Genomic DNA, 21732 nt, shown 5'->3' on the forward strand with positions numbered 1-21732 from the left:
CCAGGTGTTCCACCACTCTCCTGATAATCTTCTCCATGACTTTACATACTATACACGTTAGTCACACTGGTCTGTAGTTTAATGCCTCGTTTCTGTCTCCTTTCTTAAAAATGGGGACTACATTTGCCGTCTTCCATAACTCAGGTAGTTGCCCAGTTTCAAGGGATGTGTTGAAGATTGTGGTTAGTGGCACACAACGTCTCTGCTCCTTCTCTAAGGACCCACGGGGAGATGTTGTCCGGTCCCATCGCCTTTGAGGTATCAAGGTCACTTAGCAACTTCTGCATCTCCTCCTCCGTTGTGTATATGCCATCCAACACTTGTTGGTATATTCCCTGATGGTGTTCCTCTCTGTGTTGTCTTCCCAGAGCTCATCCTGTCTCTACTGCAAATACTTCCTTAAATCTCGTGTTGAGCTCCTCGCATACCTCATGATAGTTTCTTGTGAGTTCTCCACCTTCTTTCCTCAGCCTGATCACTTGGTTTTTGACTGTTGTCTTTCTCCTGATGTGGCTATACAGCAGTTTCGGGTCAGACTTGACTTTCGATGCTGTGTTGTTTTCATACTGTAGCTGAGCCTCCCTACTTACCTGTGCATACTCGATACTGGCTCTTCGTCTGATCTCCTTGTTTTCCTGTGCTCTTTGCCATCTGTATTTTTTCCATTCTCTAGTGCACTTGGTTTTTGCTTCTCAACACCTTCGAGTGTGCGTGTGTGTACTCACCTAATTGTGGTTGCAGGGATAGATACGCAGTTCTTGGCCCCGCCTCTTCACTGACTGCTACTGGGTCCTCCCTCTCCCTGCTCCATGAGCTTTATCGTACCTCGTCTTAAAACTATGTATGGTTCCTGCCTCCACTATATCGCTTGCCAGACTATTCCGCTTCCTAACAATTCTGTGGCTGAAGAAATACTTCCTGTGAGTGTGTGTGTGTGTGTGTGTGCGTGCGCGTGCGTGTGCGTGCGTGTGTGTATGTGTGTGTGCGTGTGTGTGTGTGTGTGTGTGTGTGTGTGTGTGTGTGTGTGTGTGTGTGTGTGTGTGTGTGTGTGTGTGTGTGTGTGTGTATTAGTTACCATTTTGTCCTAGGCACATGTCGATTAAACACTAGGCCTGTTGCATATGCGTGTGTGTGTGTGCGTGTGTACTCACCTAGTTGAGTTGCAGGGGTCGAGTCCTAGCTCCTGGCCCCACCTCTTCACTGGTCGCTACTAGGTCACTCCCCCTGAACCGTGAGCTTTATCATACCTCTGCTTAAAGCTATGTATGGATCCTGCCTCCACTACATCGCTTCCCAAAGTATTCCACTTCCTGACTACTCTGTGGCTGAAGAAATACTTCCTAACATCCCTGTGATTCATCTGTGTCTTCAACTTCCAACTGTGTCCCCTTGTTGCTGTGTCCCATCTCTGGAACATCCTGTCTTTGTCCACCTTGTCAATTCCTATCAGTATTTTGTATGTCGTTATCATGTCCCCCCTATCTCTCCTGTCCTCCAGTGTCGTCAGGTCGATTTCCCTTAACCTCTCCTCGTAGGACATACCCCTTAACTCTGGGACTAGTCTTGTTGCGAGCCTTTGCACTTTCTCTAGTTTCTTTATGTGCTTGGCTATGTGTGGGTTCCAAATTGGTGCCGCATACTCCAATATGGGCCCAACGTACACAGTGTACAAAGTCCTGAACGATTCCTTATTAAGATGTCGGAATGCTGTTCTGAGGTTTGTTAGGCGGCCATATGCTGCAGCAGATATTTGGTTGATGAGTGCTTCAGGAGGGATGCCTGGTGTTATACTCACCCCAAGATCCTTTTCCTTGAGTGAGGTTTGTAGTCTCTGGCCCCCTAGACTGTACTCCGTCTGCTGTCTTCTTTGCCTTTCCCCAATCTTCATGACTTTGCACTTGGTGGGGTTGAACTCCAGGAGCCAATTGCTGGACCAGGTCTACAACTTGTCCAGATCCCTTTGTAGTTCTGCCTGATCTTCAACCGAATGAATTCTTCTCATCAACTTCACGTCATCTGCAAACAGGGACACCGGAGTCTATTCCTTCCGTCATGTCGTTCACAAATACCAGAAACAGCACTGGTCCTAGGACTGACCCCTGTGGGACTCCGCTGGTCACAGGCGCCCACTCTGACACCTCGCCACGTACCATGACTCGCTGCTGTCTTCCTGACAAGTATTCCCTGAACCATTGTAGAGCCTTCCCTGTTATCCCTGCCTGGTCTTCCAGTTTTTGCACTAATCTCTTATGTGAAACTGTGTCAAACGCCTTCTTACAGTCCAAGAAAATGCAACCTACCCACCCCTCTTTCTCTTGTCTTTCTATCGTAGGGGTTCTTAAATGGAGATATCGAGGGTTGAAGGCAGACACACTTGTTGGATGGTAACATATATTGTCAGACTGAGCTGATAAGGAATGGAGCCCAGCCTTGCCGTGTTCTTGTCTGGATGGTCTGCCGCCGAGTGAGAGGGAGGCAGAGGTACGAGCCTACACATGCGCATCCCGTGACATCACACAAAGTCACAGGCCTACAAGGGATCTCCTGTCTAAAGCACATGGATGATACTAATATGCTATGCTCTATAACACAGGGATCAGCAACTATGCTGACAGCTCGGTCATGTTACGTATGTCGTCTCGACATACACTACTATCTATAGGCTGAACAGGCAGGCGGATCTGGGCTGATTCTATACAATAACAAATTCATATATAACTTAGAACTAATGGATGGTATCATAATGGATGTTACAACATGAGTTTTACGTAATAGGTGTTAACGTAATCATTTTTAACGTAATGCATTACAAACTATAAGAACAAATCATTATACAATATGGATGGAATTGATCGATCGATCTGTATTCATGCACTCTACGGATTCTGAGGAAGAATAAATATATATATATATACAAGGTGAAATTAACAGCAAAGGCATCTGGTGTGCACTCGGATCATTACTGTCAAATTCTCAGAATACAGAGGGAACGTGAACACGAAAACAAAAAAAAAAATTCTGAAAACTAATAAGTTAATAACAAACAGTTGACAATTTACTTCATCTCGGACATCTAGTTATACAGACTATGTACATTTAAACCCAATTCTGCGAGGGTGAGGTTTACATATGCAGAATGGTTATCATCTCTGGGAGGATCGAATTCCTCTGCAATGGCTAACACATGCCTTGACTGAGGACAGTCTGAACGAGTATCTATAAAAGATACAGCTACATGGACAATCTGAACGAGTATCTACAAAAGATACAGCTACAATCACTAGTGACTGTAGAATTACTAATTCGTCTGCTAGGAGTACTCAACTCGACTATTCGATACAGTAATTCTTGGCTCATTACAAAGTCACTAATGGGTGCTGGTGGCTTCACAGTAAGAATAAGATCTTCCTGGAGCAGGAATCGAATCACACCAGACCACATGGGATCTGTTCTTTGGGCATTTTTGACATCCTCGACAGTAAATGGAGGATCTGCAGTAATTACACAAACGTGTCGCGATAAAGCATCTGCGACTACATCTGACTTGCCAGGTAAATGTTCAAAGGTGGGATTGAACTCTTGGATAGTCAAGGTCCATCTGGCTAACCTTCCAGTAGGCTGTTTGTTCTGGAATAAAGGTATCAGTTCTTTCTTACTGGAGGAATGAACAAACTCGGTGGAGTGGATGACTCCCCCTGGTTGAAAAATATTAACGATATAACACGCAATATGAGCAAGGGAGAACGAATCTACTATCTCAAACTGCAAGCACAGGAGAAAAGAAATGAACACGGTGAACAATGCTGATATTCAATCTGAGTCACACACAGTGACACGAGGTATCAGCTATAAAGAAACTACACTTACAAACGTTAACAACGTGAAAGTTATTCGAGAAATAACTTCTAACAATGCACTGATTACTGTCAACTAGGATGGGATCACCATCTGAAACACAAGGGACAACAACAGCACTCAAGTGAGCACACTAGCCACAGAAACGTCTTTCTGCAACGGCTTGTGGCATCAGCAAGAGATGGCATAACTCGTTGCAAGTAAAGTTCTTCTCAAAGCGTCCCCTGGGAAGGAACGAGTACTTGAACAAGTCGCCATCGCAAGGATAGTAATCTCAGCACTATCCTGCGTGCACGATGTTGTGGCTGGAGTCCAGACAGGAGTGACAGTATTACTAGTGCCTGACCGCTCGGCTACGTTAATAAGTAATTCACGGATCTATAGGAACATAATCTGAACTTCACATTTTGCAGCACTTTAACAAATCTCAGATACAAGCTGTGAGAACAAACACATTGCTCAAGGGCTAGGTATTGTCTTTCAGTCAGTAAGGGAATATTGGTGCTGCGGACTGATTCATATTGACTTTGACTGGCATGATACACTAAGTGAACGTTCAAAAGTGACTGGGACATCTTCTCAGTGAACTTACTGAAGGGCATAAGGCAAAAAAAAAAATAAAGAGAATGACACAGTAAGCTTAAATGGAAGAAAATGCTTAACTATTCTGCAAAAGTAATTAAAAATTGACAGGTCACACAGTAAACAAAGAACTCACAGAAGAAAAATATTCAACTGAAATGAACAACACTTTGAAAATCAAGAGAACTTATACTTTACTCAATTTAATTTGCTCAACTTTTACTTTAAATTGAATGAATGGCACAGTGAGTTGTCTTTACTTTCAATGCAACAGGGAAATACACAATAAAATGATGAAATGGACTCAATAAACTTGTGCAAAAATGAAACAGAGGCACAATTCACTGAAATAAAATAAAATGACACAGACAGAATAAAATATTATGCACAGAACAGAGCATATGAAACTGCACTGAAATAAACTGTAGCAATATTGCAAATAATTGCTAATAAAAAAAAAACACTGCTTAGAATCTCTGCAAGAAAAACTTTAGTGGCAACACAATATTTGCACAAGAATTATTGCAAAATGAGTCAATGTGCAATAATAAAAATTATAACACACACAAGAAAAGAAATATATCAAGGAATGAACACTTTAACTCTTAACTGCAACTTAAACAACACTTAACAAGCAAAAGAACAATTTACTCTAAAAGAAGAACTTAAAAATTGCACTAAGAGTGAATTTGTTCAATGAAACATGAAAAAATAATAGGTGCTAAAACACAGAACAAAAAGTTTGAACACTTACAGTGATGCAGAACACAACACATCAACAAACACAATACTAGAATTTTCTTGCAATGAAACTTGATGTGTGAAAAATTTTGTAAAAATGATTTCTTGCTTGCACAAAATAATGGCACTATTGTCTGTGGAAATAAGACAAATTAGACACTGGCTAAATGAAAGAATATGAACACAAGAATGTTCAACACACAGGGAACAAAGCAAGAATACACAAATACTGGGAAGAAAAAAAAATTATAACAGACAACACTGAGTTGTGATGCAGAATATGAGGTGAAAAATTACTGAAATACTTCACTGGAATACTGAGAACACAAGGTGATTCTGAAGTGTAAACACAAGTTCTATACTGCTCATATGTTGCACACACAACAAAGGAAAAACACTAAGTACTTACTTCAAGTGTATAAAAAGACACACAACACAACAGACATAAAATAATGCACGAAAATTAACACTGAATAAAGGAGATTAAAAGAAATTAATGCAATCAGTACATGATAAACACTGAGTCTGATCAAGAGTCACTGAATGTCACTAAGAGAAAAATCACTGGAAACACAAAAGAAATGTCTCAACACTCGCAAATGTCTCTATGAAAAAAAAGTATTATCGCTGTAACGACTTGGTGAAGAATGAGGTTGATGGTAGTGGAGAGTAGAGGATTGTTTATGTCGTCTTGCTGCTGTCCTCTGCACACGTGATACTAGAATTGTGCTTACATCGACGATAGACTTCACACAGGAGGCTTTTAACGGTGGCGCGAAACACACTCTAGCTCTTGACCCCCTATGTGGTCCTTAAAATATGGTGCTACAACCCTTAGTAGTTTACCAAAACACTGAAGAAGTTAGGTGAGTGGGTAATGGCTGAGTGAGGCGTCTGAGGCCGCGTGGTGAGTGTAGTTGGGTTTGTGGGTATAACAGGGCTAAGACCGGCAATGGTGCGACACACGTGGTCGTGGGTGGCTGGGCTTATGGGTTGAACGGCGTAAGCCCCACTGAGGACAGCCACACTGCCACGAAGATAATTCTAAGCCGACTGGCTTAAAACAAACCCACAAAATACCACAACACCACAAGGATGAAAAAGAACACTCAGAATTGCTTGGAGCTTGAATCACAAGCGATGAAGACTACTCACGTGGCTTGCTTGAGTACTGGGGTAAGACACCTGGGTTAGTTGCTAGCTGGCTTATCTTAACCCTTCACACAGAATGGCTTGACAACCTCACACGATGAGCACAGCAGGGGTGGAAAGCTGGCTTGGCAGGCAAAAGAACTGGATGGGGTAGACTAGGCTCGACTGGGCTTCCTCACCACAGACTGGAAGCTGGCTTATTTTGCAAACTCGGGTCAACCCCTCGGGAGTGATGCAAATAAGCAGATAAACACTAATACAAAGAGACTGACCAATGAATGGCGTAGAAGCTGGTAGGAACTTGGGTGGGAGAACTGGCTTGAGGTAGCAGGCTGGCGTTAACCTCAGTAGGCCTACTGGCGACACGAAATGGCCGTCTTGCTGGTCGAAATTTATCTCCAGAAATCGCTGTAATCGTCAGAATTACAGGCCCTCCGTTGCCACCATTTATCGTAGGGGTTCTTAAATGGAGATATCGAGGGTTGAAGGTAGACACACTTGTTGGATGGTAACATATTGTCAGACTGAGCTGATGAGGAATGGAGCCCAGCCTTGCCGTGTTCTTGTCTGGATGGTCTGCCGCCGAGTGAGAGGGAGGCAGAGGTACGAGCCTACACATGCGCATCCCGTGATGTCACACAAAGTCACAGGCCTACAAGGGATCTCCTATCTAAAGCACATGGATGATACTAATATGCTATGCTATATAACACAGGGATCAGCAACTATGCTGACATTTCTGCTGTCACCCTGTCATAGAACTCCAGTAGGTTTGTGACACAGGATTTCCCGTCCCTGAAACCATGTTGGCTGCTGTTGATGAGATCATTCCTTTCTAGGTGTTCCACCACTCTTCTCCTAATAATCTTCTCCATGACTTTGCATACTATACATGTAAGTGACACTGGTCTGTAGTTTAGTGTTTCATGTCTGTCTCCTTTTTTAAAAATTTGGACTACATTTGCTGTCTTCCATGCCTCAGGCAGTCTCCCTGTTTCGATAGATGTATTGAATATTGTTGTTAGGGGTACACATAGCACCTCTGCTCCCTCTCTCAGGACCCATGGAGAGATGTTATCCGGCCTTTGAGCTATCTAGCTCACCCAGAAGCCTCTTCACTTTTTCCTCGTTTGTGTGTGTGTGTGTGTGGAACTATATGTAGGTTTATTAAATGTGTGAAAAGTAGGTGGGATTGTGTGTTGTGGTGTATGAGTGTGTATGTGCAGTTTGCAGTGCTCCCTTACCTGGCTTACCCCACACCCTCCTGACTTGACCCACACATACCTACTATTTTGCGTTCTCTATGCTTTTACTTCTTCATAGTGTAATAGACTCCTGTCTCGACTTATTCTATTAATTATCAATTGTTATACGTTATTAAGTACTTGATAGCCTATTCTTTATCGTACTAGAAGAGTTGGACCGTTCACAATAAGCTTGGCGGTTAATTGGAAACCCCTGCTCAAACCCAACGACCACGCATAGTTGAATACTTGCGATTCAGCCTGTAGCATCCTGTAGATTGTCTAGCTCGATGTGATGTCCTGGCGTATTTCCACCTCCGTTTCTTCTCGATATATAATGTACCCTAATCACTGTATTTCTTTCACTGCTCACACATTTGTTTCACTTTATTATCTTTCTTGGGTAACATATGGCAACGTCGCCTAGAGCACACTAGGCTTGCCCACTCTGAATACTCCACTAAGTATCACATTCTAGTTCACTTGTAAAATTGTGGCTCTTCACGCACTTATGTGACTCAAGGCAAATTGTAAATCGGTTCAAGGATTGTTCACTACCCTGACACACTTAAATGACCCCTGCAGTACACTTGGGAAGCCCGCAAAAACACATATTCGCGGAGCAAGAAAGATGTGACTCGTGCATGCAGTGTCCCTACTGTGTGTGTGTGTGCACTCACCTAATTGTGGTTTTAGGGGGTAGCTCCATAGCTCCTGACCCTGCCTCTTCACTGGTCGCTACTAGATCCTCTCTCTCTCTCCCTGCACCATGAGCTTTATCATACGTCTTCTGTGACTGAGGAAATGCTTCCCAACATCTCATTTGACTCGTTCAACTTCCAATTGTGACCCCTTATTGCTGTGTCCCATCTCTGTAACATCCAGTCTTTGTCCACCTTGTCAATTCTTAGCAATATTTTATATGGTGTTATCATGTTTCCCCTATCTCTCCTGTCCTCTAGTGTCGTCAGGTTGATTTCCCTTAACCTCTCCTCGTAGGACATGCCCCTTAGCTCCGGGACTAGTCTTGTTGCAAACCTCTGTACCTTCTGTGTGTGTGTGTGTGTGTGTGTGTGTGTGTGTGTGTGTGTGTGAGTGAGTGGGTAGAAGCCCAAGCAATGAACTTTATTAATATAGTTTTGATGTTTACAGTCAAATATGACCGGGAGTACACCGACTACAATGAACTTCGCTATTGGATTCACAAACATGTAAGAATAATTTTTTTTAATTCTTTCTAAGCAGACAAAGAAAAACTCTCTGAAACTCACAATACCTGGATGCCTAGATAGACAAGCTACACAGTGGATGAATTTCAAGCTTATCTCAGTATTTTGTTACCGTTCCTATGCAGTATTTATTCACATTAAAAGAAACTTCTTCAATTAAGTTTTCCTCCTGACTGCTAATGCCTGAACTTGAATCCCTGTGTTATCCTCTGCCACATTTGACCATACCTGTGTCAGTTTAACGGAGGTGTGTTTTTCTTAGCTAGGAGATAAGAGTCAGCTTGACTGGCAGTGTGTAGTTCATCAAAAAATCGTTAACATTAAATCCCCAGAAGAAAGAAACTATGATTCATAAATTATTCCAGAGAGGTACCCAGGCGCTGTATGAATCACATGAAATATTGTCTTCCTCATAAAGAATAAATAACATTTTGAAGCAGGTTGAGACATAATCTAAAAAGTAGAGCCACTTAATATGCCTATTATCAATAAAAAATAAAAAATAATTTGTTTGAAAAAAACTGCCTTTCCGATATTAAACCATAAAGTTATAAGAAAACAGTGGATTAACATAGTTACAGGAACCTGATATATGTATAGTAACATTATGTAAATAAAACAGACAAGAATATTTTGGTTGATGACATTCCCTCACAATGAGCTTTATTAATTCAATGCAGGACATATGAGATTTATAGTATATATATATATATATATATATATATATATATATATATATATATATATATACATATATATATATAGATATATATATATATATATATGTATATATATATGGATTTGTCAGTTAAAAATAGGAGAGGAGAGTTATTAAATGGAGAGGTAGAGGTATTGGGAAGATGGAAGGAATATTTTGAGGAATTGTTAAATGTTGATGAAGATAGGGAAGCTGTGATTTCGTGTATAGGGCAAGGAGGAATAACATCTTGTAGGAGTGAGGAAGAGCCAGTTGTGAGTGTGGGGGAAGTTCGTGAGGCAGTAGGTAAAATGAAAGGGGGTAAGGCAGCCGGGATTGATGGGATAAAGATAGAAATGTTAAAAGCAGGTGGGGATATAGTTTTGGAGTGGTTGGTGCAATTATTTAATAAATGTATGGAAGAGGGTAAGGTACCTAGGGATTGGCAGAGAGCATGCATAGTTCCTTTGTATAAAGGCAAAGGGGATAAAAGAGAGTGCAAAAATTATAGGGGGATAAGTCTGTTGAGTGTACCTGGTAAAGTGTATGGTAGAGTTATAATTGAAAGAATTAAGAGTAAGACGGAGAATAGGATAGCAGATGAACAAGGAGGCTTTAGGAAAGGTAGGGGGTGTGTGGACCAGGTGTTTACAGTGAAACATATAAGTGAACAGTATTTAGATAAGGCTAAAGAGGTCTTTGTGGCATTTATGGATTTGGAAAAGGCGTATGACAGGGTGGATAGGGGGGCAATGTGGCAGATGTTGCAAGTGTATGGTGTAGGAGGTAGGTTACTGAAAGCAGTGAAGAGTTTTTACGAGGATAGTGAGGCTCAAGTTAGAGTATGTAGGAAAGAGGGAAATTTTTTCCCAGTAAAAGTAGGCCTTAGACAAGGATGTGTGATGTCACCGTGGTTGTTTAATATATTTATAGATGGGGTTGTAAGAGAAGTAAATGCGAGGGTCTTGGCAAGAGGCGTGGAGTTAAAAGATAAAGAATCACACACAAAGTGGGAGTTGTCACAGCTGCTCTTTGCCGATGACACTGTGCTCTTGGGAGATTCTGAAGAGAAGTTGCAGAGATTGGTGGATGAATTTGGTAGGGTGTGCAAAAGAAGAAAATTAAAGGTGAATACAGGAAAGAGTAAGGTTATGAGGATAACAAAAAGATTAGGTGATGAAAGATTGAATATCAGATTGGAGGGAGAGAGTATGGAGGAGGTGAACGTATTCAGATATTTGGGAGTGGACGTGTCAGCGGATGGGTCTATGAAAGATGAGGTGAATCATAGAATTGATGAGGGAAAAAGAGTGAGTGGTGCACTTAGGAGTCTGTGGAGACAAAGAACTTTGTCCTTGGAGGCAAAGAGGGGAATGTATGAGAGTATAGTTTTACCAACGCTCTTATATGGGTGTGAAGCGTGGGTGATGAATGTTGCAGCGAGGAGAAGGCTGGAGGCAGTGGAGATGTCATGTCTGAGGGCAATGTGTGGTGTGAATATAATGCAGAGAATTCGTAGTTTGGAAGTTAGGAGGAGGTGCGGGATTACCAAAACTGTTGTCCAGAGGGCTGAGGAAGGGTTGTTGAGGTGGTTCGGACATGTAGAGAGAATGGAGCGAAACAGAATGACTTCAAGAGTGTATCAGTCTGTAGTGGAAGGAAGGCGGGGTAGGGGTCGGCCTAGGAAGGGTTGGAGGGAGGGGGTAAAGGAGGTTTTGTGTGCGAGGGGCTTGGACTTCCAGCAGGCATGCGTGAGCGTGTTTGATAGGAGTGAATGGAGACAAATGGTTTTTAATACTTGACGTGCTGTTGGAGTGTGAGCAAAGTAACATTTATGAAGGGATTCAGGGAAACCGGCAGGCCGGACTTGAGTCCTGGAGATGGGAAGTACAGTGCCTGCACTCTGAAGGAGGGGTGTTAATGTTGCAGTTTAAAAACTGTAGTGTAAAGCACCCTTCTGGCAAGACAGTGATGGAGTGAATGATGGTGAAAGTTTTTCTTTTTCGGGCCACCCTGCCTTGGTGGGAATCGGCCGGTGTGATAATAAAAAAAAAAAAAATAATATATATATATATATATATATATATCTATAAATATATATATATATATATATATATATATATACATATATATATATACATATATATATATATATATATATATATATATATATATATATATATATATATATATATATATATATATATATATATATATATGTGTGTGTGTATGACACATCGACCTTCTCCCACCGAGGCAGGGTGGCCCGAGAAAAAAATCTTTCATCATTTACTCCATCACTGTCTTGCCAGAGGCACGCTTACACTGCAGTTATGAAATTGCAGCATAAACACCCTTCCTTCAGAGTGCAGGCACTGTACTTCCCATCTCCCAGACTCAAGTCCGACCTGCTGGTTTCCCTGACTCCATAAATGATACCTGCTCACACTCCAACAGCACGACAAGTCCAAAATACATTTGTCTCCATTCACTCTTATCTAACACGCTCATGCATGCTTGCTGGAAGTCAAAGCCCTTCGCACACAAAACCTCCTTTATCCCCTACCTCCAGCCTTTCCTAGGCCGACCCCTACCCATCCTTCCCTCCACTACAGATTTATACACTCTAGAAGCCATTCTATTCCCTTCCAACCTCTCTACATGTCCGAACCACCTCAACAACCCCTCCTCATTCCTCTGGATAATAGTTTTGGAAATCCTGCACCTCCTCCTAATTTCCAAACTACAAATTCTCTGCATTATATCCACACCACACATTGCCCTTAGACATGACATCTCCACTGCCTCCAGCCTTTTCCTTGTTGCAACATTCACTACCCATGTTTCACATCCATATAAGAGAGTTGGTATAATTATACTCTCATGCACTCTGATATTTGCTTCCATGGACAAAGTTCTATGTCTCCATAGACTCCCAAGTGCACCACTCACCTTTTTCACCTCGTCTTTCATAGACCCATCTGCTGACACATCCACTCCTAAATATCTGAATACATTCACCTCCTGCATACTCTCTCCCTCCAATCTGATATCCAATCTTTCGTCACCTTATTTTTTTGTTATCCTCATCACCTTACTCTTTACTATATTCACCTTTACCTTTCTTCTTTTACAATCTCTTCCAAACTCATCCACCAACCTCTGCAACTTCTCTTCAGAATCTCCCAAAAGCACAGTGTCATCAGCAAAGAGCAACTGTGACAACTCCCATTTTGTGTTAGATTCTTAATTTTAACCCCACACCTCTTGCCAACACCCTAGCATTCACTTATCTTACATCCCCATCTATAAATATATTAAACAACCATGGTGATATCACACATCTTTGTCTATGGCCTACTTTTACTGGGAAATAATCTCCCTCTCTCTCCTACAGTGCGTGTCACGGCATTATGCCAGATGAGTGTCCCTGCTTAAGGCAGTGACGAAAATCAAAGGCCTACCATGCAGGGGGGTCTTTTTTCGTCAGTGCATTATGCCGGGTAGCAGCCATTTGCATGACGTTACAGCCTGCTGCCACACTCAACAATGACTCCTCAGTGCTCACGTGGCTGCCATAGTGAGAGAAAGTGTTGCACTTCTTTCTCTCATCCACCCCATCTTTTGTCCGGTGTTCCCTTTGGTTTTGGGGCTATACATGTTTCATTCCTTTTAGGAAGTCTTGAACACTTGAAACTATAACTCAAATCGTAGGGCTTCACAAAGTTGTGCACCAGACGAAATAAATAGTAGAGAATGTTGGTGTGTGTGAGCGTTAAGTGAGGAACTGGGTGCAGCATTTCAAGGCTGGTGGCAGTGTCGAGTTACCGTCTGCCAAACCTCGGCCTGGCCCCTTGAAGAAGACATCTGTTCGTACCTTAACTGTGTTAAAGAAGCAGTTAGAGAGTACCCCTAAGATAATTACTAGAGAATTGAAAGAAAAGAACCCACATCTTCTCTTAGAGGTGTCTGTAAGAATTGTTAACAGATGTGTATCAGAACTGGGCTGCAGTCATCACCGCCAGGTTAAGAAACCAATCCTCTCCAATCCACAGAAGAAACGTAGGCTGGATTATGCAAAGAAATATCTTCACTGGAATCCTCAACAGCGGTCTGAAGTACTTTGGAGTGATGAAACAGCCTTCACTGTCACCGGTAACCATGGTGAACATGTGTACCGGCCCAGAGATAGTGACCCGCTAGAGCACGTTACACCTGTGGGACCACCAAACACCCAGACTTGCTCATGGTTTGGGAGTGTTTCAGTGCTCAGAGTGTTGGTAAACTCATTGTGCTTACCAAAAACCAGTATATGAACCAGTATAATTACCTGGAGTTATTGTGTGACAATTTACCTGAGGCGTTTGACAAGTGTGGAGCTATAGTTTTTATGCAGGACCGTGGCCCGGGTCATACAGCCAAATCTGTAGTTCATTGGCTTAAGGACTGTGAAGTGAAGTTCTTGAATGACTGGCCAGGCAATTCCCCAGACCTAAATCCTATTGAGAACCTCTAGTCAATAGTGAAATGAAGTTAACTGGGCAAGGATATCAGTTTCATTCCACGGCTGGATGTTGCTCTAAATGAGGCATCAAATAATATACTTCCCCAAACCCTCAAGAATTTGTGTGAGACTCTTCCTACGCGGCTGAGGGACGTAATTATGCGTGAAGGACACAGCACCAAGTATTAAAACCTCAGTATGTGTGCAAATATATATATTATAATCTTTCATGGTATGTGTTTGTGCTTTGGTACGTGTGTGGGGGAGGGGCGGCATAACGCCGTGGCGATCACTGTATATACACTAACCTGAGCCTCATTATCCTCGTAAAAACTCTTCGCTGCTTTCAGGAACCTACCTCATATTCCATATATTTGCAACATCTGCCACATTGCCTTTTCCAAATCCATAAATGCCATAGAAATCTCCTTACCCATATCTAAATACTGTTCACCTATATGTTTCATTGTAAACACTTGGTCTACACACTTGGTCTACTCCTGTTCACCTGCTGTCCTACTCTCCGTCATACTCTTAATTCTCTCAATAATAACTCTACCGTACATTTTACCAGTTATACTCAACAGACTTATTCAACTATATTTTTGCACTCGTGGAAACAGTAATTTGTATTTCTATATAATATATTTATATTAATATGACAATCCCACCCAAAATCCTTTGCTTCAGATGGCATGACCTGACGATAAACAATATCTACGAACCTTCCAATGATGTGGTAGCTGCGGTGCAGAGTCTAAATCGTAGTGCAAACTCTAACTGCACCTTCCTCAGCGTGACGAACAGTGATCAGTGGGTCCTCACTCCTGCCTCCATCAACACAACCTTTACGTACGCCATCTGCGAGTTCCGTGGTCCTCTAGGTAAGATAGGTGCTTTTGATGATAATGATTATGGGTGGGTCGTTGTAGTGTGTAGGTTGATTAGAGGGTGACGCTTTTGATAGGAGGTAGATGACATTTTCAGCCCAAACTAACCTCTCTCTCTCTCTCTCTTTCTCTCTCTCTCTCTCTCTCTCTCTCTCTCTCTCTCTCTCTCTCTCTCTCTCTCTCTCTCTCTCTCTCTCTCTCTCTCTCTCTCTCTCTCTCTCTCTCTCTCTCTCTCTCTCTTTCTCTCTCTCTCTCTCTCTCTCTCTCTCTCTCTCTCGCAAATAGCAACAGAGTAATGGTCGATACACTAGCCGAGGTGGCCAGGAGAGCACACATGGGGGGAGCAAAGTTACTAGTTATGGGTGATTTCAATCACAAGGAGATTGACTGGGAAAACCTGGAGCCCCATGGGGGTCCCGAAACATGGAGAGCCAAGATGATGGATGTGGTACTGGAAAACCTCATGCATCAACATGTTAGAGACACTACCAGAGAGAGAGGAGAGGATGAACCAGCAAGACTGGACCTTGTATTCACCTTGAGTAGTTCTGACATCGAGAGATCATGCAGCAAAGGCCTGGATGAGTGACTAGTTCAGTTTGATCACAGTTAGAGCCCTGGCGAGATATAATAGGGGTGGAAACCAAAACCATGGGTGGAAACTAGCCTATACTGATAACTCTTCAAGAGACCAGTGGGGAGAGGGAACTGACAGGAAACCAGTACAAGAAATGATGAACTGTGCACAAATGCAAGGAGGCAGAGGAGAGGTTTGTTCTAAGGGAAATGAAGACAAGAACAGAATGAGTCTGGTTCACCCAAAGGTGAGGGAGCAAAACTGAAATGAGAATGGAAAAGGACAGAAGACAGAGAACTCAGGAAACAAAGAGATTGCAGCCAAAGGATTAGAAACTGAATGATGCAAAGCAGATAAAAAAGAAGAGGTTCACAGCAAATACAAATGACATAGCATCGAGTCAAGACTGAATCAGCCGAAGGTACAGCCATACCAGATAAAACAACAGTCAAGCAACTGCAACGGCACTATAAAGGTGATGTAAATTCACAAGAAATGACTGGAGGTATGTCAGACTCAACACAAGATTTAAAGAAGATTTACGGTGGAAACCAGAGACCTAAGAACTGATAGGGGAAAATTAGCAAGTGCTGATATATATAAACCAAGGAGGAGTGTAATAATGTGCTAAGGTGAACTTGACACTTCTAGCAGAAATTACACTCTCCGTGTCTCAAAGAGATGAGGATTTGAAATTGAATGTAACAAAGATCTTCAACACATCATTTGAAACTGGGCAACTCCCCGAGGTATGGAAGATGGCAAATGTAGTCCCAATTTTTAAAAAGGGAGACAGACATGAGGCACTAAACTACAGACCTGTATCACTAACGTGTATAGTATGCAAGGTCATGGAGAAGATCATCAGGAGGAGAGTGGTGGAGCACCTGGAAAGAAACAAGTGTATAATTGACAACCAGCATGGTTTCAGGGAGGGAAAATCCTGTGTCACAAACCTACTAGAGTTTTATGACAAGGTGACAGAAGTAAGACAAGAGAGAGAGGGGTGGATCGACTGCATTTTTTTTGGACTGCAAGAAGGCCTTCGACACAGTTCCTCACAAGAGGTTACTGCAAAGCTAGAGGATCAGGCACACATAACAGGAAAGGCACTGCAATGGATCAGAGAATACCTGACAGGGAGGCAACAACGAGTCATGGTACGTGACGAGGTGTCAGAGTGGGCGCCTGTGACAACCGGGGTTCCACAGGGGTCAGTCCTAGGACCTGTGCTGTTCTTGGTATATGGGAATGACATAACGGAAGGGATAGACTCAGAAGTGTCCTTGTTTGCGGACGATGTGAAGTTAATGAGAAGAATCAAATCGGATGAGGATCAGGCAGGACTACAAAGAGACCTGCACATGCTACAAGCCTGGTCCAGCAACTGGCTCCTTGAGTTTAACCCTGCCAAATGCAAAGTCATGAAGATTGGGGAAGGGCAAAGAAGACCGCAGACACAATATAGTTTAGACGGCCAAAGTCTGCAAACCTCACTCAAGGAAAAAGATCTGGGGGTGAGTATAACACCGAGCATATCTCCCGAGGCGCACATCAATCAGATAACTGCTGCAGCATACGGGCGCCTGGCAAACCTACGGATAGCGTTCCGATACCTCAGTAAGGAATCGTTCAAGACTCTGTATACCATTTACGTCAGGCCCATACTGGAGTATGCAGCACCAGTTTGGAATCCACACCTAGACAAGCACGTCAAGAAATTAGAGAAAGTGCAAAGGTTTGCAACAAGACTAGTCCCAGAGCTACGGGGATTGTCCTACGAAGAAAGGTTGAGGGAAATCGGCCTGACGACACTGGAGGCCAGGAGGGTCAGGGGAGACATGATAACGACATATAAAATACTGCACGGAATAGACGAGGTGGACAAAGACGGGATGTTCCAGAGATGGGACACAGACACAAGAGGTCACAATTGGAAGTTGAAGACTCAGATGAATCAAAGGGATGTTAGGAAGTATTTATTCAGTCATAGAGTGGTCAAGCCGTGGAATAGCCTAGAAAGTGAAGTAGTGGAGGCGGGAACCATAAATAGTTTTAAGGCGAGGTATGATAAAGCTCATGGAGCAGGGAGAGAGAGGATCTAGTAGCAATCAGTGAAGAGGCGGGGCCATGAGCTATGATTCGACCACTGCAACCACAAATAGGTGAGTACACGGAGAAAGATCTTGGGATGAGGATAACACCGAGCACGTCTCCGGAAGCACACAACCAGATAACTGCTGCAGCATATGGACGCCCGGCAAACCTGTGAATAGCTTTCCGATACCTTAATAAGAAATCGTTGAAGACACTGTATACCGTGTACGTCAGGCTCATACTGGAGTGTGCAGCACCAGTTTGGAACTCACACCTGGTGAAGCACGCCTAGAAGTTAGAGAAAATGCAAAGGTTTGCGACAAGGTTTGTTCCAAAGCTAAGGGGAATGTCCTGCGAAGAAAGGTTAAGGGAAATGAGCCTAACAACACTGGAGGACAGGAGGGTTAGGGGAGACATGATAACGACATACAAAATACTGCGTGGAATAGACAAGGTGGACAGAGACAGGATGTTCCAGAGAGGGGACACAGAAACAAGGGCTCACTTGGAAGTTGAAGACTCAGATGAGTCAAAGGGATGTTAGGAAATAATTCTTTAGTCATAGAGTAGTCAGGAAGTGAAGTAGTGGAGGCAGGAACCATACATAGCTTTAAGATGAGGTATGATAAAGCTTATGGAGCATTATTATTATTATAATCAAAGGGGAAGCGCTAAACCCGGAGGATTATACAGCGCCTCGGGGGGGGGGGATGTGGAAGGCATTCAGGCTTAATTTGGGGAACCGGAGCACAGATCCAATTCCCTAAATCAAGAGCCCTTCACCAACATCAAGGAACCTTCCTTGAGGGGAGCTTGTGGAGCAGCTAGCCGGGGATCGAACCCGTGTTGTTTCAGCCCGCCTCGTGGGAAGAGCGAAATTTCACGACGCCCTAAACCACTGGATCATGAAAACCTACAAACAACATGAGCCTAGCGAGTTAGACTTGCTTCATGTTGCGAGAGATATGGTACCCTGCACCATATGGTACCCTGCACCGTATGGTACCCTGCACCATATGGTACCCTGCACCATATGGTACCCTGCACCATATGGTACCCTGCACCATATGGTACCCTGCACCATATGGTACCCTGCACCATATGGTACCCTGCACCATATGGTACCCTATACCATGTAGTACAATGTACCATATGGTACCCTATACCATATAGTACGGTGTACCATGTGGTGCCCTATACCATATAGTACAATGTACCATATGGTATGCTGTAACATATGATACCATGTACCATATGGTCAGTTGGAGATGTTGCCGCCACCTGGTCATTTTGGGTCAACTTCCCGCCGCTGTATCTCTGTAAGTACTGATCAGAAAATTTTTTGTTTTGTTTTATTACCTTCACAAAAATATTATCTTTAATTCTGTAAGATTTTTTTTTTTTTTCAAAATTTCTTGGACACTGGGGCACCCCTTCAGATTTTGGCCTTGGACCCTGAGAGAGTTAAATGGAGAGTTAGAGGTATCGGGAAGATGGAGGGAATATTTTGAGGAATTGTTAAATGTTGATGAAGATAGGGAAGCTGTGATTTCGTGTATAGGGCAAGGAGGAATAACATCTTGTAGGAGTGAGGAAGAGCCAGTTGTGAGTGTGGGGGAAGTTCGTGAGGCAGTAGGTAAAATGAAAGAGAGGTAAGGCAGCTGGGTTTGATGGGATAAAGATAGAAATGTTAAAAGCAGGTGGGGATATAGTTTTGGAGTAGTTGGTGTTATTATTTAATAAATGTATGGAAGAGGGTAAGGTACCTAGGGATTAGCAGAGAGCATGCATAGTTCCTTTGTATAAAGACAAAGGGGATAAATAACAAAAAGGCACAATACCGTGACTTGCCGACACTAACAATGCTCTTTTCTGTCACGTCAGAGATCATAGCCATCCTATTGACTGGTCTTCTGCTAAAACTGTCTTCCCTACTTCCAACTCGAACAGTCGCCGTCTAGTTGAATCCTCTCTAATACACAACTTTCCTTGTATGAACCTTAGCCCTGGCTTCGTCTCTGTAGATGCCTTCCTCTCCCACTACATTGTAAAATGCTCCAAACTTCAGAACACCCGTGACTTAACCTGAATCCTCATTTTTTCTTTTTCTTCTTCTTCTTCTTTTTCTTCTTCCTCTTCCCCTTTCCTCTCTCCTTTTCTCCTCTGGGTTGTCTTTCTCTCTCCAGTCTCGTGTTTCTGTTCCTTCTTCATTTATTTTATTTCACCACTTCCCCTTTCACGCACCTCTGTGCGCTTGCTCTCCCTCTGTGGGTATCTAGCTCTCTTGCAGTGCTCCCCTTCCTTTGTATTTGACTGGCTCGTCTTCCTTATTTCCCACTTCTACCCCTACCACTACTACTGCCTCTTCTTCTTCCACTACAACTACTGATGAAATTAAGACACATGTGCGGCGTCTGGTTGTGTTTGTTGTGGACGCTTCGCCATCCAGTGGCTGGCGAAACGTCTACGATGGGGATGTACGGGTGTTGTGCATGTGTCTTAATTTCATCCTGTCGGTATTATATACAATTCTTGTACTACTACTACTACTACTACTACAACTACTGATGAAATTAAGACACATGTGCGGCGTCTGGTTGTGTTTGTTGTGGACGTTTCGCCATCCAGTGGCTGGCGAAACGTCTACGATGGGGATGCCCGGGTGTTGTGCATGTGTCTTAATTTCATCCTGTCGGTATTATATACAATTCTTGTACTACTACTACTACTACCTCCACCTCTTCCTGCCTATATATAGCCGTCCTGCTCCACCTCTGTTAGTGTGACTTTGTCAATGGTCCAAGTCGGACCGAAACGTCGTCGTAAGTTTCTCTCTTTTATGTGCGGGTTATTTGTGTACAAAGGGGATAAAAGAGAGTGCAAAAATTAAGGGGGAATATGTCTGTTGAGTATACCTGGTAAAGTGTATGGTAGAGTTATTATTGAAAGAATTAAGAGTAAGACAGAGAGTAGGATAGCAGATGAACAAGGAGGCTTTAGGAAAGGTAGGGGGTGTGTAGACCAACTGTTTGCAGTGAAACATATAGGTGAACAGTATTTAGAGTATTTAGGAGAAGGTGAGGGATTACCAAAACTATTATCCAGAGGGCTGAGGAGGGGTTGAGGTGGTTCGGACTTGTAGAGAGAATGGAACAAAACAGAATGACTTTGAGAGTGTATAAATCTGTAATGGAGGGAAGGTGGGGTAGGGGGCCCTAGGATGGGTTGGAGGGAGGGGGTAATCGAGGTTTTGTGTGCAAGGGGGTTGGACTTCCAGTAAGCTTGCGTGAGCGTATTTGATAGGAGTGAATAGAGACAAATGGTTTTTAATACTTGACGTGCTGTTGGAGTGTGAGTAAAGTAACATTTATGAAGGGGTTCAGGGAAACCGGCAGGCCAGACTCTAGTCCTGGAGATGGGAAGTACAGTGTCTACACTCTGAAGGAGGGGTGTTAATGTTGCAGTTTTATAACTGTAGTGTAAAGCACCCCTCTGGCAAAACAGTGATGGAATAAATGATGATGAAAGTTTTTCTTTTTCGGGCCACCTTGCCTTGGTGGGAATCGGCTAATGTGTTAATAAAAAAAAATTCCTTGCTGTCATTCTTCAACATTTTATTTATTAGTTTTCCTTGCTGAAGTGTTTCCTTCTCCAAACATTTTTATAGTAGTAAATGGATATTACAGGTACCATCCGACTTACGACCAAGTTCAGTTCCAACCAACCGGTCGTAAGTCAAAATGGACATAAGTCGAACCTTACTACTGAATATCAACATCATATTTTTGTAATGACTTTATTTTATTGTTTTATTTTGGTATTTCATTTTTTACTTTTCTTTTTATGCTGTTAGTACTGTATTTTATACTGTAAAGTTTAGGATAAACACTGTGTACAACACAAATAGTTGTTTATTTCCCAGAAATTTGGCATACAATACACTGTTGTAAGTCGAATGGTCGTATGTCGAGCAGGTCGTAAGTCTGATAGTAGGTGTATATTCCTGAAATTGTAATGTCACAATTCTAAACAAACTACAGAACAGGTTGGGTTTGAACCCTTGTCAAGTGGCTTACACACTGGCCTGGAGTTTTAGGGCTCACCAGCCATGGGTTCAAACCCCACCTGTTCCATGGTTTGGATATTATATTTATGAGTGCTTTT

General features: G+C 42.8%; 1 protein-coding gene across 1 annotated transcript in view; it reads left to right on the forward strand.

Moving 5' to 3' along the window:
- Positions 1–21732, forward strand: part of LOC128685269 (complement factor H-like) — a 142220-nt gene that overhangs the window by 24760 nt on the left and 95728 nt on the right. The window contains exons 5-6 of the mRNA XM_070083105.1: positions 8727–8785; positions 14695–14888. Of these exons, the coding sequence (XP_069939206.1) occupies positions 8727–8785; positions 14695–14888 (253 nt within the window). The remainder of the gene's footprint in view (positions 1–8726; positions 8786–14694; positions 14889–21732) is intronic.

Source organism: Cherax quadricarinatus, chromosome 8 (genome assembly GCF_038502225.1).
Source record: "Cherax quadricarinatus isolate ZL_2023a chromosome 8, ASM3850222v1, whole genome shotgun sequence".
Taxonomy (NCBI): domain Eukaryota; kingdom Metazoa; phylum Arthropoda; class Malacostraca; order Decapoda; family Parastacidae; genus Cherax; species Cherax quadricarinatus.